This window comes from Sturnus vulgaris, chromosome 13, assembly GCF_052056855.1.
Source record: "Sturnus vulgaris isolate bStuVul1 chromosome 13, bStuVul1.hap1, whole genome shotgun sequence".
Classification (NCBI taxonomy): Eukaryota; Metazoa; Chordata; class Aves; order Passeriformes; family Sturnidae; genus Sturnus; species Sturnus vulgaris.
Window position 1 is genome coordinate 3,237,231 of NC_142255.1, and position 16,732 is coordinate 3,253,962.

At 41.6% G+C, this 16,732-nt stretch overlaps 1 protein-coding gene across 2 annotated transcripts in view; it reads left to right on the plus strand.

Annotated features, from left to right (window-relative positions):
* SCAPER (S-phase cyclin A associated protein in the ER) overlaps positions 1–16,732 on the plus strand; it is a 130,413-nt gene that overhangs the window by 67,040 nt on the left and 46,641 nt on the right. For both annotated transcript variants that reach the window (XM_088172345.1, XM_014879164.2), the window contains exon 24: positions 14,756–14,871. In XM_088172345.1, coding sequence (XP_088028471.1) covers positions 14,756–14,871 — 116 coding nt within the window. The remainder of the gene's footprint in view (positions 1–14,755; positions 14,872–16,732) is intronic.

Genomic DNA, 16,732 nt, shown 5'->3' on the forward strand with positions numbered 1-16,732 from the left:
CTGATAACATTGATTTACCCTTGCTAATGGCCTGGCTTGAATAAAGAATTGCCCTGAGGGAGGACAGGGTTCACTACAATAGATCCTTGCCACTTACTAGAAATTCTTCTTACTCACAAGAAGTCCTGCAAAACTATTACAAAATATAATTGATCCAAAACCCCTCTTTTCATTCATAGTGGGAAACATTGGATTTTTCTTTTGTTTATAGTTTACACTGCCTGAAAAATTTATGTATTCAGGCTCACCAGGGAAAAAAAAAGATTGGTTTTACAGATCATGAATTATGCTGAGCTGGTGTTGGCAACAGTAAATAAGAAAAATATATACCATTAAATTTCTCAACAGAAGGAAGGGTTATTCAGCTCATTAGAAATTCCATGACTGTGCTAAAACAGCCTGAAAGGGTGGGGTGTAATATTTATGCAAACTTGAATCACAAAAAAAGCCACGCTCACAAGATTTGCAGCCCTGTCTTAATAGGATTTGCCTCCAGGTACAATCAGATCACACTAATAACAATTTCTGTTTGGACTTGGCCTTCATCTGATGTGTTCCACTGTACTGAATAAGGCTTTTTCTCACTTCTGAACTTCTCATGGTGTGAGAACATCCTAGGGTGCTGCATGCCTGCATGGTTATTGTGCTCACCCTTGCTCTTGTTTCTGCCTTCCTGCTCTGCTGGACACAGCCCGTTCTGCACCTGGGGCCAAGTCATTGCACTAATACAGCAAGAAGTGCTTGCTTAATGCAAACTGAAAGGTTTAGATATCCTCTAGATACTCAGATTTGAGAAATCTCTCTCAGGCAAAGATGCATCTTAGCCAGTTTTGGAGTCCTGGCTGTTTATTGCAGCACCTTCCCTGCTCCTCATTCACTGCTGCTGGATCTCTGTGCAACACAGCATGTTTTGAGTGCTAACAAATGAAAGAGATGTGCTTTGCTTTGCTTCAAGTGGTTGTTAGATCTCCAGACACTCCTTGATATGCCCACACTGGCTTGGTTGGATGAAGCTCTCCAGAAGGCCAGAGCTTTGTGTCCAGTGCAGGAAAAGGATTTGTGAAGAATAAGCAAATTGAAGTGCAGGTTTTGAGGATCTGGCTTGGAGTGTGGCCATTAGCTGCATGAACCATGTGGCTCACGTGTCTTTAAATTAAATATGCATGAGAGGTACTCTGAAGTCATAAACCACCATGTGGCTCCAGGCTTGTGCCCCTTGGGCCATGTTGGTAGGAGGCAAGGAGCACAAATCTCAGTGTTGTGTACCTGGTGTGCCATCCCCCAGGTGTGTCCAACAGGTACTGCTGCTGCTTTGGGTGTGCTCTGGATTATTGGAAGGAAGTCCTTGGGTTTGTGTATCTCACCCTTTCTGGCAGAAATCCTGGAAGGAAGCTGTATTCACTTTCACCTCTGCTTTGTTTAAAAGTCCATTAAGAAAACAAACACACGCACAGAGCCACAACAGCACAATGCATGCAAATGTCACCAGAAAGCCCTGGCCTGAGGTTGGCAGATGTCATATGGGACTCTTCAAGCTCTTAATAAGATCTGATAACCCTCAGTTTAAGATCTCCTATGAATGGGCCTTTGATGCTAAAAGAAAATCTCTTAGAGAAGGCAGAGCTGATGTTTGAAGTGGCAGGGCTGGAGCACTTGTCCTGCCACAGTTCTTTTGATTCTATGCATGTTCATTCCTTGATGGACTAATTTTACACATCTATCACCCAGGGCAACCGTGTGTTTCAGATGTGCAGGGAATCCCAAAGTAACTGCTCGAGCCTGCCTGGAGCACTCCCACAGAAATGTCCTGTAATGGGGAGCTCTTAGGAGCCCGGGCATTGAGAGCACTGGATCCTGTGAGTGTGACTGCAGCTGCAGTTTGAACCTGCTTAGGCTTAGCCTCTATTTCCCCGTTATGTAAAGTGGTGAGATTTACTGATTAAAAACTTGCTGATTAAAAATCTACTGATTAAAAAATGTCTACTGCACAGACATTAGGTCCTAGGCTGACTGAAGTCCATACGATTCTCAGGTTGTGACCCTGGCCTGGCTCAGAGGTCACTGGCTCTCAGGTGGCCATCCTTACACTTGCTGACAGAACATCCCTTCCCTAAAGTTCTTCCTCACATTTGTTTGTAGAGGGTTGGGTTTGCCTTCAGGTTTCGAATATTAGGAGTGTCCTGTGTGGCTTTGGATAGATGTGTGCTGGGCAGGGTTGGCAGTCACTTACTCTGAGGGACGTGCAGGCTGTTGCCATTGTAAGGATGGTGACAGCAGCTGAGGCCAGTGGCCTTTTCACCTGGCTCAGCTGCAGCTGAAACACTGCAGTTAAATCACTCCAGTTAAATTTGTACAACACTTACATATGGCATTTAGACAAGCCCTTCATGTGTCTCTGGTCCATCTGACTGGGAATATGGCAAAGAGATTCTGTAAGATTCTGAGGGAACCTCATGATTTTGGAATTCAAGGCTGACAATCTGCTTAACTGGAATTGCTTTTATGTGATGCTTCTTACTGATCACTAGTTTGAAAAAGATCTCCAGCACAACACAAGTGCCAAGGTTCCTGTAACTGAGTGGTTTGGCTGAAGCTCCTGCAGCTCTGCTCCTGAGGAGGGGGCTGCAGCAGCAGGATGCAGGTTTGATCTGTGACCCAGCACAAACAGTACAGCTCAGCCTCCCACAAAGTCCTACAAACAGGATCTCACTGCTTCTGTTCATAAAACTTACTAGGATTTTGGATGGGTTTGAGGATAGCTGTGTCCCTGATCTCCTTCAGGCTCCCTAGGTGCTGGAAAAATCTCAGTAAATAATAGTGAGTGCAAAATAAATTGTTAAACTGTGGAATTGAAATGGAACCACAAAATGAAACAGGAGGCTTTTAATAAATTGGGCCACAGTGCTTACAGTTACTTACCAGCTCTCTTCATGCAAATCTGGAGCAGCTGCCTTTCAATAGGCTAAGTCTAAATATTGTTATTTACATTACTAATTCAGATTAGTATTCTAACTGGAAACAGATTTCAGGGGGAAAAGATACTTCTTAGAGAAGGGTATCATTTTGTAACTGAATAATGTGTGAATGTGAGCTAGTAATTGACTGCAGTGGTTGAATCCTTTTTCTGAAAAAAGGGTCTCAATGCTCATGATCTCTAAAACATGCTCTCTCAGTGACCATTAATGGTTTGTTTTGTGTCAGACAATGTTTTGGGGTTTGGGATTTTTAGAGAGATTTTTCAGCCTCCTGTTTGAGCAGTGGTGATGTCAGTTATTTACATTTCAGTAAAATGTTTGTCGTAGCTTTCAAATACATGGGGACTGTAGACAGACAGTGTTTATCCCATTGTAAAGACTGTCAGAAATGGCTGGCTCTAACAACACACTCAGGCCCTGTATTTATGTTTTATTCTCTAAACTGTTGGGCCCATTGGGGATGGTGACCATAGCCAGGGTGAAGGGGGACAGTCCCCCCAATAATACAAACTCTTCATCATCAGAAACAGAAACAATAAAATTAAAAACTGTTGGAAAAACAATGTATGGAACAAAAGCAGTGTTAAATGGAACATGTGATAAGTTTCTTCAAATATCTCTATGGAGATTTAAAATTGCCCTGTGTGTGTATATGTGTGAGTATGTGTATATAAATATATATATGACATATATATACAGACAAAATAGATTTTAGAAGCAAATACTCTGTTATAAAGACTCAATGTTGTTGCTTAAAGTATATTCGAGAATACAGTGAGAATTGTGATTCCCAAAGTCTTGCACATTTAATTTTGGTGCTGCAGATATTTGCACCCAAGGAACTGTGTGTTCCTAGTGCAGCAGAGTGGTGTGGCCTTTAAAGAGAGAATTGCCAGCCTATGTGTCACCACCTTGCATTAGTCCAAAAAAGCATTATATATATGAAAAAGAGTCAAAATTACTGTCGTAGTGAATTTACCTAAATCATGAACCGGTGGCTTGACCCACAATGGATTTTGTGATTCCATGCAGGCACAGTGTCTGTATACAATTTAACATACATTATTCTCTGTAGCCTCACAGCAGATTCATTTCTTAGGCTACTGAAGCTTTCAGACGTTTACCTTGAAGCATTATTGTAGCAATGAAAAGCTTGGCCGCGATTGCAGACCTTGGCAGGCAGGTTTGTGAGTGGGAGCTGTTCCTGGCAGGGTGGCTCTGCATCAGCTCGTTCCTGTCCCCGCCGGCTCTCCACTAGAGGACACCACTGGCAGGAACAACAGCGCTCCTTTCAATCCTTCCGAGTCAGAAATCTGTTAGAAATAGAGTTTTCTCTCTGACAACAGGTTCAGACAGCACTGTGCTGGAAATCACCCAGCCCTTGCTCCTGTGAAGCTGCTCACAGCAGCTGTCCCCTGGTGTGGGTGCACAGGCACTTACCTGGATAAGCACTGGATCCTCACCAAACTTCAGCCTGGATCACACACAGAATTCTGCTGAAAAAATGCAAATACACACAGGCACAGCACTCGTTTCAAAAGGAAACAGCCACGTGCCCAGAGCCCAGGAGGCACACTGATGGCCAGGGCTGCTGGGCTGTCCTGCAGGGGTCTGTGGGCACGCTGGGCTGGCTGTGCGTGTGTCTGTGTGTCTGCAGCAGTGCCAGGGCACAGCCATGGCTGGGGTGAAGGCAGCGGCAGAGCCCCGAGCCTGCTCCTTGAGCTCCCCTGGCACGCCTCAGGGGCCCTGCAGAGCCCTTGGTGCTGCACGGGGCAGCCTCTGCCTCTCCCCTCTGCCTTTCACCTCTGCCTTGCCCTCCCCTCTGCCTTGCCCTCCCCTCTGCCTTGCTCTCCTGTGTCTTTCGGCTCTGGACCAGGTGAAGATTTTCATGCATACTGCACTGGTTTATACCCAAAAGCCTTCTTTTATATCAGGTAGTGGGCATTTCCTAGCCAAAGTTTTAAAAACCAAAATAAACACCCACATGCCACCTTAACTGTGCTTTCATCCTTCTGGGTTTTGTTCTCTGTGGAAGTAATTGCTACTCTTATTTGTTACAATGAGAAGTTTAAACTTTAAGGTTCATTTTAGCTAAACATATGATGTATTTCTCTGCAAATAGGGGATTAATATTTTAATCCATCCATTAACTTTTCAACTCCAGATACCCCTGCAGTAGCCACTTCCAAAGCTACAGTGATGTCATATGAGGGGAAGTAATTAATCAAATGTAAAGCTGAATTATAACTGTTTAAAAACAATTCAAAGTTCAAAATCTAAACTTTAGGAAGGATATTAAATTACAAAACATAGAAATAAGTTTTAAAACATAGATTTTTGTTTTTTAGAAAGTAAAAAAATGGTAAGTTTAAACTAAAAAGTTTTACCAGCTAAAACTAGAATTTGGACCCTTGGAACTTTGCATACTGCCACTGAAAATATAATAATTTTGCCAACACAGAAAGTAACATAGGGAATTCTGTATTTATGCTTCCTTTGTTGCCAGTGTTAAGTACAGAACCTGAATTGGAGCATGAACTCCAGGAAGGATAAAGCAGATAAAATTGTTGGAAAAGACAAAGTTAATTCACTTCTTTAAAGCCTGTAAAGTGAGAATGAGAGAATTTGGATGTGCAGGTGATGAGCACTGGCTCCAGTGCTGCACAGTGCCACTCAAGCACAGCTGGAGGAGGCTCAGCAGTGCTCCAAGCCTGCACCATCAGCACTGCCCTGGAAATACCAGCTGATCATGGGCCAAGCTGCTGCTGGAGAAGAAACATCCTCCTCTATCAACTGCAGCAGCACATTTGATAGTCCCAGCACAGGGGCTGTGGGCAAACCCAGCTCTTTGGACAGCATTTCCCACCCAAACAGCCTTTTCCTGTCACTGCCTGGAAGGAGTCAACAGGTCAGGTGTGTGTTGTGTGCTGCAGCTTGGGCAAGGCAGCTTTAGCTCATCAATAATTCCTTTGCCCAGAGTTTCTGTAATCTGTGGATTAACCTTTTCCCTGAGATGAACATATAAATAGGAACTTGTTACTAGGGGTCAGTCACAGAATATTTTTTAACTTGTTTGCTGGAAATGGTATTAAAAGGCAAGTTGAGTTCACAGATAAGCTCTGCAGTGTTCTTATTCCAAGATTATTGGGAGGTTAATTTCTGTGCACAGTGAGTGCAGTTGAGAGCTGCTGCAGGATGTAATTAAATGCTGTCAGCTTCCAGTGTTGTACTAATTGTGCCTTTCTGCTGTCAGATCAGGCTTCTACGTCAGTTTAGAACTAATACATCATATCAGAGTGGATATAATGGATGTTTATACATTCCAGGATATGCAAAGTTCCTTCACTACAAGACAAGACATATGTTTTACTGTCATTAAAGCCCAGGCACTGATTTCCCAGTGAGGAGAGCTCCCTACCCAGGCACATTTCTGCCAATAGCAGAGCCCAGTTTAGAAATCATAATAAAGTAATGATTAGTATGGTTTCTAAAGAAATTGTTATTTAATTTGGTGTGATGGTATATATATACACACATATTTTCTTCAAAGTATTTTTAAGTTCAGCAGTGACTTGAGACCATCACATCTGACTTGAGAACATATCACCCAGAGGCCTTCATGGTCTGTTCTGATGTTTGCACCTCACAACCCACCCTGTTCCTGTGTCCCCAGTTCTTTGTGGACAAGACCACGTCATTTTGCTTTCTGTTTACCTGCTTAGGAACTTTTATTTGTGTGATTAATCAGAAAAAGTCAAATTGGCCTCAGCTAATGGAGCCATCTATGGAGATCCAGGAGCAGTTGTTCCTCTTCTTAAAGCTCTATTGTTGCTTTCCTCCTTTAATTGATGCACTTACTAGATGCCCTGTTATTTATAAATAGAGCAAACATTTATTTTTAATAAGCACAAGTGCTGCTATGCTCAGTGCTGTCTCTCAGGATATGTATGAGGATAATTCCTACTTTCCCAAGCAATATTGAGTGTTTCCTGTAATGCTGCTTGGCATGGCTGAAACAGAGAGCTTGGCATTCACTGGTTTACCTTTACCTGTCTTTCCTTTATGGCTTTCCCTGACTCCTGTGGCTTCACAGGTAGGATTGTGAGGGTCCTGTCCTTGTCAGCAGAAGTACAGCATGGTGCCTCTCTGGGGCTTTGCTGCTGAACTGAAAAGCCACTGCAGAATCAGGAGATTGTGTAAATGAGGCTCATCCTGTTCAATTAGATCACACAGTGAGTCAGTAAGGAGTCCTATTGAATTTGGTTTGACCTGACAATGTGGGCAGATGTTTGCAAGCAGAAAAATGAATTAAGATGGCATAGACAGAAATTAGGTTTATGTGCACAGGATGTTTAGTGTTTTCAGGCAGGACAGGCCTAAGAATCAGGTTTTTAGAATTGGTGTTTTCCCTAGGCCTGAACAAATTTAGGTTTCCTGTCAATAGTAGACTTTCAGAGAGGATAGTCCAAAATGCCTCTTCTTCTACTTTTGATACAGTTAAAAAGTAAGGTAGGCCTCATTTTTATATTGCATTTGAATGCTGTATCAAGTGCTTACTTTTTCACCCTTTCTGTTCTTGGGTATTTGTGTTCCTCTGTGCTGAATGCAGGCTGTGAAGCTGCAGTTGGCATAGCTGAGCTGTGGAGGTGGAAAGCCAGCGTTACCCAGAGGGCTCAGGAGGCAGAGACGCCTTTCCCTGGGCTCAGCAGGTGTCAAACACCTTCCCCAGGTGCAGGGAGCCTCTGCTCCTACCTGAGCACACACACAGAGCAGCTGCCTTTCCTTTCAGGCTTCCAAATCACCTCCCAGGCTTCAGAATCTGCACTTTGCTGAGCAGGACCAGGTGGGATGGAACATTTCTCAAGGTCTCCTTTCTGGGGCTTGAAGCCACGAGCAGTGCAGGAGGAGGAAATGGATACAAATCCCTGAGAGATATTCCTTGATGTGAATGAATTCCTCCCTCCAATTCAAACAACACCTAGCCAGTTCTGGCTCATGTTTTAATCCTAAACAAGTTTTCCATTAATATTCAGTGGTCGAAATTTTATTGGGGGTGAATTCACTCATGTTTGAAAACCAGTTTGAGGTTTTCACGTGGAGGGGGAGATTATTGTAACAATAATTTCACCGAAGAGAAGTGTTGCAGGGAGAAAAACTGCCTGTTTTAATAGAAAATGCTACTTTGGTGTACTCTGCAGGGATTTTCACTGTATAAAGTCTGGAGAACTACTCAAAGAATGTAGATTTTCTACAGTCACAAATGTGTCCATGGGTTTGTATGTGCATGTAGATATACTTGTATATTTATTTAAAGGGAGAGGAAAGGTAAAAAAAAAAAAGGAGAAGCCAGCCCAATATTCAGTTGTCTGGTTTGTTTTTCTAAGCAAGCTTTGAACTGCATTTCTTAGCCCCTGGCATTTTAGATAGAATCTTCAAACACTAGATAAAAGGAAAGAAAAAAATTCTTAAGATGGATTTCAGCTATATTTCACTAATTAGTTATTATTTCTTCCATCAATGAATTAGAATAGAGTTGCACAAGTTTGTTCTTTCAGAAATAGAAGTCAGCATGTTTGGAAGTATTTGGGTTCCATTCAGAAATAATTCCCTCTGAAATACTTCAGTTCCTGAGTCTGTTCAAACGGGCTTTCCAGATCACCTTCTGATTTGGACATTCTGCAGGACCAGCAGAAGACATTCTTTAGGTTAATGAAAGAAAAATAATTGCTCTAAATTTCCTTTTTAGTCTACATGAAAATATTTATTTTGGAGGTTTGTCTTTGAGGGAGGGTCTACACCAGAGTATTTCAGTTAGTTCAAAAATATTTCAAACAGTCAAAATGGGCTAAAGTCACATAGAGAAGAGATAGCAAAGCTGACATTAAATCATTTCAGCTGTTAAAGCTCAGCATTATTTCTGATTCTGCTCTACTTATTAACTAATAATAATACTTTAACAGGAGAAATGTATGGAAGTGAGTACTTTGGTGTCCAGGACATTGGATTTCACCCAATATCTCTTGCACCAAATTAATAAATTATGATTTAACTGGGATCATATTTTTCTAGGAGATAATCAGGTTTGATTTAAAAACTTGAAATGATTGAGAGTCGACTATATGTGCTAAGTATATTATGCTCATCATTAATTACTCTTGGCATTAAAAAAACCCCATTTTATTCTCACCTGAATTCATTTGGTTTCAGTTTCCAGATATTAGCTGTTCCTCCCATTCAGGTCCTTCCACACTGTCATCCCAGCATGTTTTTACTGTCCCCAGCATAAAGTGAGTGACACTTGTGTCGTGCCTGCTGGTGACACAGCTGTCTGTGCCCTGTGCTGCAGGTTGGCAGAGCCCTGTGCAAAGAGAGGGGAGCAGCTCTGCTGCAATATTGACCACACAACCCAAAAGCTGCTGCAAAGCTGTGCTGCCTTTATTTCCCTCTGTGTTACTTTGTGTTACCCACTGACTTGTATCAATTGAGCAGCGTTTTCCCCCAGTTTGGTTTTATTTCTGGAGCACACAGCTCACATTGTGTGACTGCTTTAATGAGTGCACCAAAAGCCAGCCGAGTACCAGCACAGGCCACTTGGCCTTTTCACGTGTTCCTTTGTTGGCCTCGTTGGGTAGCATGGGGCACATGTGTAAATCTCTCTTTTTGAGTTGTGTGTATTTTTCTGTACCAAATGTCAGATAATGAGATGAAAACATTATATTGAACTTTCTATTTAGTGTGCTCATTTTCGAATTTGCCAAACATACTTGTGTCCTCGGGTAAGTGGTGCTTCCGAGGGTGCCACAGATGCCAAGCCCTGATAAAATCTACCCTATCTTGTTAATGAACACACAAACAGTTGTTCCCCATCTGCTGCCTCTGTCTGAAAGGTTAGGAAGCCCTTCCTTCTTGATCACAAAGGACATGATTATTGTAGAGGAGTCAAGTACAAAGACAGTCCATCCAGTCTGACTGCTCCTACACTGCAGGCCACCAAAGATTAACAGCTGCTTCTCCTTTGATTAGGTTAGGTAATAACAGTTACTTTAGTTAATAATTGGATGGATTCCCAGGCCATGTAATTCAGGTTTAGGCTGTCATTTTTTGCTGGCATGTAGCTGAGCTGTATTATTGGAACAGAGCCTGTAATCCTATTAGTCAGTTGTCACTCAAGCCATCGGAGAGAAGGGAAATTCAGAACCATTAAGGTGTTGTAACAGGTAGGTAAATAAGCCAGCCATGCTTGCCCACTGTGCAGGGAGCTGTCCTGATTGTTTGACCTTCTTTTAAGGATTAATTTTAAGTTTTTTAATATGTTTAATTCATAATTAATCCATAAAATAGTTACATGGTTTGTCTAATTTATCATTGTTTCTGTTTACTGTGCCACATGCATTAAGTGTACACACACTTCCCACTGAGTTCCTTGATTCATGCAGTGCTCTGCCTAAATTAGTGGCTGTGTGCTTCAAATGACAAATTTATAATGGTCCAGAGATTAAATACCTGCTTCCTGTCACATCAGCTGGGTTGGCTTTCCTCCTGTGCAAACATGACCACTGTAGTTCCCACTGTAGATGGGCTTGGGAGGAATAAGGAGAACAGACTTTTCATGGCTGGGGTTTGAGTGCTGTGTCTGCTGCTCTGAGGAACTGCATCTCTGTTTGTGTTTTCCTCGTGTTTAAGACACATCTAGGTAGCATCCCCAAGGTTTTTGTGCCTCCTTATCTCTGTTAAAAAATGCAGAGATGACAGTAATAATTTTTGCCTATTTGTTCATTTGTCTCTGCTCTCCTGTGTCACCAGGTAAATTCAAGAGCATAGAAATCTCGTGTTTAAAAATGTTATTAGAATAGTTGTGAATTTCTGAAAATACAGATTAGCAAATCAGATTTTTACACATTGTTTAAAAACAATGTATAAAAACATGTTTATATATTTTCTATTGCTCAAGGAACATGAATCCCATGATATTGATTGCAGGATAATCCTCTCAATCTAAATGTGCAGCTACTCAAGAACAGTTCCTATAGTGAAATTACAAAACAGGTAAAAATAATCAGGAGAGCTAATGAATTTGAGAGGCCAGGTTAGAAGTCTGGAGGTTCCTTTTGAGCAGCAAAAACATGCAATGCTGATTTATGCTCTTTTCAAATAGAGATTTAATATTTATTCCTCGTAGGATATAGCATTTTTCATACTTACATGATGTCTAATCTACTCAGAGTTTGGGTGTCCCCCGGGTAAAAGTTGCAGTTACCTGAAAAGGTCTTTCATTCTGACACAGGTTCAGGCAGGGATCAATTTAAATAAGTAAAGTATGTGAGCAAGGGCTCTGAATAACTGAGATGCCTCAGTCCCCTTCTTTTGAATTCCTGTTACAATATCTATCAGCTAATGTCAAGCTTGAGCACTACAGGACATGATATTTTCAAGGATATTAATTGATTTTTGAGAGAAAGACAAATTGAATAAAATGTCTTGCTCACATATTTTTATGATCCAGGAAAGATTTCTTTAGATGAATATAAAAATACTTAAAATTTGAAAATTGCCTCAAGTAGGAATTAATTCAGACATATTTTAAAAGGATCTGGTGTGATTTGGCTGCTTCAGAAATAGAATGACAATGTTTCAGCACTGGGGTAATTTCTTTGTTACAGCTCACCAGCACGAGGCCTTGGCATGGGCAGCTGAGGGACAATTCCTTTTTGCAGTGTTCCCCCAGTCCCCCAATGTTCACCCTGCAAACATCAGCAGTGCAGTGTTCAAGTGACTCCTCTGCTCCTTTGTGGCCAGGGAATGTTTTCCTTTCATGTCCCATGGCCAAGCTTCAGGAGCTGTGCCTGATCCTGGCATTCCTGAGAGCTGGACACGGGTGGGGACCCAGGGCATCCACACATGGCAGGTACCAGCAGCTGCTTCAGCATCAACACTGCCTTCCAGCACATGGATTGGAAGCCCTGGGACTTCTCCATCTTCAAAAGTCACTGGAGATACATAAATTAAATGTGCTATGAGCCATGTGTCCCTACAGGGCAGCTTTACAGACCTGTAACAAATACTGTGCCCGTGGATCTGCCCCAGCTTTGCTGTGGTTGTACCTTCCTTTTACTGGAGCTTCTCCCTCTCTTCCATGCACATCATTAGGGATTTATTTTCATTCATAAGCATCAAAATGCTCATGAATTTTTATGAGTAATCTAGAAAGAGAGTGATAGGACACGTAACTAAATCACATAAAATCAGAAGAAATTACTGACTCCCCTCTACTTGGTAGAAAACTGTAATATTAACAGAAGTTTTTCGAATACAAATTTATGTTTTGACAAGTAGGCTTGTATTTTAGTGAAGTATTAGACAAAAATGAACCAGGCACTCTGTAAAAAGTCTGTCTATAAAGCAAGTGATGCTCCAGATTGAAATGGAAGGAGAGCACATAGGAAATGAAACAGCTTCAAAAGATTTATATATTTTTAAAATAGATACATGAAAACCTCCCCTCAGAATAGGGAGACATTGCTTCTTTCAGTGTGGCTCTGGTGACTGATTTGGAATAGGGGCAAGTTCCTTTCTGGACACTTCATTACCAGGTATTTTTGGAGAATAGAGGAGTTCTGGAAAAAAATCACAGATAAGAAAAGTTCACATGAAAAAATATAAAAGGTGGAGTTTAGCATTGAAGAGAACATAGAGTTGAGAAACAAGGCAAGTAGGAAAAGGAAGCAGTGCATGAGTTCAAGAATTGCTGAAGAGACAAACAAAATGAATGTAATAAATCAGATATAACTCTGAGTAATGGGATGAAATCGAGAAAGGGCATATTTGGTCTGAATGACAGGAAAGACTTCTTGCCACAAGAGCTAAGAGGTTGTGGCATAATCTCCCATGAGAAATAGGGAAAGTGAGAAGTGGCAAGTGCTGGGCACATTTGGAGCTGGAGGAGCACTGGCAGATAAATCAGCAGTGTCACAGCCCTGCTCTGAGCTCCTGGTGTACTCCTGCTCTGCCCTGCCAGGCTGTGCCCATTCCCAGGGAAAGGCACTGCAAAAACCATCTCTGTACACCTGGGGGGCTCTCAGTCCACTCTGAGCTCCTGCTCTGCCCTGCCAGGGTGTCCCATTCCAGGGAAAGGCACTCTGCACAGCACAGATCTCTCTGTACACCTGGGGGCTCTGAGCTGAGGCCAGCAGGGAAGGGACAGGCAGCCCTGGGCTCTGTCTGGGGGTGCTGCAGCACTGGGGGGGGCAGGGCAGGAGGAGCTTGGAGAGCTGTGGCTGTGAGCCAAGGTGCTCAAATAAAGTCAATAATGATGATTTATGGCAGGACTGTTTCTGTGCTGTTTGGGTCTTTTCTTTGTGGCTCTACCAGGAGTTGGTGGAAAGTGTTATTGGGAGCCAAGGGAGCTTAGGAGGCAGGGGTTGGAGAATTTTTTTAGATGGGAGGAAGAGAAAGCAACTCAAAAATAACTCTACTGTTAAGGCACACTTAGTGGGCTCACTGGGCTCAAATTAACTGCTAGAAATTCTACTTATCAACTAGCCTGGCTGAATTGGCACACGGATTTCCACTCATTTGAGGCCAAATATTCCTTGGAAGATAAATCTTTCTGTTGTCTAAAAATCTAAATGCAGTTCATATTAATTGTGGAAAATGCTTCTTTTTTGGATATGTGACTTCTGTGAGCAGCTTTTCTGTAGCTCGTGAATTAAAAACAATATAGCTGAAACTTAATGGAGAGAAAGTTGCATGATTTAAATCAAAAGTAAGATATGTACTTCTGTGTGTAATGTCTGATATCACAGGGAAAAATGTTGCCCATCTAAATCATATTACAGCTGCTTAATTATTTTTGTACTTGTTCAAATAAATATTTTATTGTCAGAGTCATTAGGAGTTTTTTTCTGTTATGCAGTCTGTTACAGTAGAATACATTCTTTACAGACTAATAATAATTGTGTTTATAGAGGACTTCCCATTTTTTCTCCATATGTGAAGTGCTGCAATGCTGGGGGGAAAAAAGAAGAAATTATTTCTTATTAGCTACAATATCCTCTTCATAGACAGAATAAAGATGATATGCCAATAAACTATACAAAATTAGCAGCTTAGAAGTAGGGAATAATATCTTTCTTTGTTGTAAACGGAGGAGATTAAACCAATTTTACAGGAATGGAAAAGAGTGTAAGTTCTAAAATACTGGATGTGCTGCAGCAAAACCCCAGTCATTTGCAAACTATGAGAATAATGACAGGATGGTATTTAAGTGTAAAATTCTGCCATGTTCAAGTTCCAAGTGAATACCTCAAGAAAAGGGATCTGCCTGAGCTGTTCTATGCATATTTATAAACCAAGCCTGGAGCTTGTCTTCTGTTGGAGAAGTTTGTAAAAATGAGGAAATACCCATCTAGAGATTGTCTGTATTTTTAAAATCATACAAAGCAGCATATCTCCAAAGATAATAGCAACAGATAAAGGTGAACTTTAATAAAGTCCCTATAATTGTATGTCCTTACAGAAAACATGGTGTTCAAGTGTATTGCCTGTGTAGGACTGGATATGTACATATGATAATTGAAAAAAATAACACCTGAGAGTTTCAACTCCTGCTCTAGGAAGCCTCTTCCATGTGCATGAGCAGTGAAAGCCTCTTTTTCAAAGGTGTCCAACATGATAAATAAATGTATTAAGGACTTTTTATATTGATAGAATCCATAACTGTCAGATACACCCTTTATTGAGACATTTCTTTAATGTTGGTTCTCTTCTTTATGTTTCTTCAGAACACAGCAGATAAAATGGCATTCCGGGCTGCAGGAGGACTGACTGCTCTTGAAAATGTTCTTCACATGGTGACTTCTGCCACCAACCTGAATGCAGCTGCCAGGGTTCCCTTGAAGTGAGTATGCTGGGTCCTTCAGCTGCACTTAGTCACTGGAATATTCATCCCACATCTGCTGCTTCTTCTCCTAGTCCTGTGTTGGACTTAAAGCAAAAAAGCCCTGCTGTTCTCTGTGCCACAGGAGGTGAAAGATGTTTCCACTCAGCCTCTGGTTTCCTAACCTGGTGGCTTTATTTTGAGCTGTGATATGAATGAGCAGCAGCTGATTGTATAAAAAGAGAAAAGATGGAACTGTGTTAACAGAGGAGGAGATGCATACTGTCTGAAGTTAGTCTGCAGAGATCTCTAGTGGGAAACAGGGGAATTTTTTTAAGGGTTGTAATTCACTGGAATCTGTCTGCTTTTAAAATTAAATAGTTGTAAGATACTACTAGCTGAAAGGGCTCCTACAAACAGGTAAATCAAAATTCTTGTGGATTAGAGAAATTCCTCTTTACAGAACGGAAGAATGGAAGGGTTTAAATGTCTAATCCCTAAAAAAGAAGGCGGTGACTAAGCAGAATTCCTGCAAAAGCTGGTAACTCAAAAGCATGCTCTTTTCCCTAATCTCTAACTGGAGGTTTTATAGAGTAAAAAACAAATAGGTGCTTTCAGAGCAGAGCTAGGCATGGTTGCAGTACTAACCCAAGGTGTCCTGGTGTGTACCATTGCCATGGTTTGTTTGTAGATAATTTGTGATATTGGCACAATTGTAATTTAGGCACTAGAGCACGAGAGTTTGGATTAAAATGGCCAGTAATATATTATGGGACATAAATGTGAATGCTGGGGAAGAGCACTAAGGAAAAACCATTCTTTTAATATCTCGACTTTGCACTTCTAAGAGAATAAATAAAATTCCTACCTTTGCAGTCTTGCCAAATGCTCTTGGTGCAAGTCCAGCCAGCTCCACACTGTGAGCAATCCTGAGTTGGGCTGATGGTGAGCAGCTCAGGGACAGCCTTGGGGCTGCTGCATTTGTACATTCTCTAATTTTGAGTGATCTCATCAATGTGGGGTAAACTTCACAAGGGACAGGATTGCACTGTGTACCCACATAAAGCCTAGTTTAAATTGAGCTTTAAATTCTTAGGATGTACACAATCCATATATCTTTGATTTTTGTTCTTTCCTTTTAAGAGCAGTCTTGGTTTGGTAACTTTTGATGAGAAGGTTTGAGAACATTGTGTTTGCATTACTGAAAACATTGTGTTTGAAGTTTGTGAGGCATTTTGAGGATGGTCTCGAAGGAGTTTGTGTGCTGATGAACAAAGCCCCATGTCAGCCACATCTGTGCAACAGAAATCACATCCAAAGAGCTGATCAGAGGTTCTCCTCTCTCTGCCAGTCACTATCTCATACCCCTTTCAGACCAGTGGTTGCTCAAATTCCTGAGCCTGTTCATGACTGAACTATAAAAAGAGTTTTTGCATCTTTGAAAAATTCTCTAAACATTGTTTCATTAGCACAGGATTTCCACTAGCAGTATTTCCAAAGGAAATACGGGGGCAGAAGGGAGATGAATATAAACTGTTCCGACAGCATTGTATGTTAAAAACATCTTCTGAAGAACTTTGCTCCACTCCTGAAATAGAGCATTTCATTCAAGGTCACAGCAAATTGCAGTCTCCAGTTTGTAGGCACCTGGAAGGATGGAAGTTGGGAAGTTATCCATCAGCTTGCACGTCATTTGACACAGGATCCTGCTCTCTAAAGCAAACTGCTCGTGCAGGGCTGCTCTGCACAGTCTGCCTTTGAGAGCCTGGAGTCTGCTGGAAGTGGCCCAAGGAACTTGGTGTTGCTGCATGGGATGCACAGCCTCCTCTCTTGGTACTTCTGTGGCCTTTTTGGTGGAGAAGAATGTTCTGTGCAGAATCTG